The following is a 1,373-nucleotide window of genomic DNA, read 5'->3' as shown; positions in this document are numbered from 1 at the left end:
CCTGCACAAGGATATTTTTTCTTTATTTAAATACCCTGCACAATGAGTTTTTTCTTTATTTAAATAGCCTGCACAAGGATATTTTTTCTTTATTTGAATACCTTGCACAAAGTTTCTTTTTTTGCCATTTTAACCCAACACACATGGATTTTTTTTCCCTAAATGAGATGCACTTCACTTGACAAGTGACCCCTATGAAATGCCAGCTGAGGAAACACAAAGACAGAAAACAATTTACTCTGGCTACAAAACCCTGGGAATTCCCTTCCAGAACCACAGGACTGTGACAGACACAAAATATTCACCTCCACGAGCTGCACACAAATAAAAGCTTTAAAAAATTCTATGCTGAATAGGAACTTTTATATCAAAACTTTGCTTAGGGGCTGCTTCTTGTGTCAGGATAAAAGAGGAAGATGAGCAGGACTGAAACCACTGGTTTAGCCCAGAAATGTCTGAGCTACCAGCAGGAAAATGCCCCAGGGTGAGATTTTCATCTCAGTCCTGCTGAAAAAACAAAAGAGGAACTGCCCAGGAATGTCCCCTTGAGATCATCCTGAGGCGTCAAAACAAGCAATTGAGGTTTGTAAAGTAAAAATAATCTCATTTTGCTTTTCCAGATCCTATTCCTGCCTCCAGTCCTTGTGCCACAAAAGCTCTGTGGCCCCAGTGAGCCCCAGTTTGAGGCTGAGAGGAGCAAGGGAAGAGGAACAGGATAAAGCAGGATCAGCCAGGCTTTTCCAGGAAAGCACAGCCAGGGTTGTGTCCCAGGGCACAGGAAAGACCCTTGAGCTCAGAAAAGAGGAAAGAAGTGGGAGATGACAATCAGAAAAGGCACATTTTGACACATCACATGTTTATCTCTACTTCTGTTCAGCAGCTTTTGGTGATGTTCCCCACGAGTTTCTCTTCCACAGGAGAAGCCCTGAAGGTCCCCACGTACCTCCCTGAAGTGTGATGGGATTTGCAGGGGGGGCTGAGCCCAATATTTGATTTTTTGGTGGTACTTCCACAGAAGCAGCAAAGCATATGTCACTGGGGGCACGAAGAGTAAGGCCAGGACGAACAGGAGGATGATGTGCACAGCTTGGGTTGCCTCTGGAAAAGAAGGAAAATCATCCAAATACATATGGCAGGTTCATATTTATGGAATTATGGAATGGGTTGGGTTGGGAGGGACCTTAAAGCTCCCCCCCAGCCATGGCAGGGACAGCTCCCACTGTCCCAGGAGCTCCCAATGTCCAGCCTGGCCTTGGGCACTGCCAGGGATCCAGGGGCAGCCCCAGCTGCTCTGGCAATTCCATCCCAGCCCCTGCCCACCCTGCCAGGGAACAATCCCTGCCCAAGATCCCATCAAATCCTACTCTGAAGCC

The 1,373-nt window shown here is 46.7% G+C and overlaps 1 protein-coding gene across 1 annotated transcript in view; it reads right to left on the bottom strand.

Moving 5' to 3' along the window:
- The window catches only part of LOC107199716, an 18,436-nt gene that overhangs the window by 8,486 nt on the left and 8,577 nt on the right, over nucleotides 1–1,373 (bottom strand). The window contains exon 3 of the mRNA XM_015617109.3: nucleotides 944–1,098. Within this exon, the coding sequence (XP_015472595.1) occupies nucleotides 944–1,098 (155 nt within the window). The remainder of the gene's footprint in view (nucleotides 1–943; nucleotides 1,099–1,373) is intronic.

The sequence above is a fragment of the Parus major genome, chromosome 1, assembly GCF_001522545.3.
Source record: "Parus major isolate Abel chromosome 1, Parus_major1.1, whole genome shotgun sequence".
In the NCBI taxonomy this organism is placed as follows: domain Eukaryota; kingdom Metazoa; phylum Chordata; class Aves; order Passeriformes; family Paridae; genus Parus; species Parus major.
Note: the sequence above shows the minus strand (reverse complement) of the source record. Positions and strands in the feature narration are given on the sequence as shown.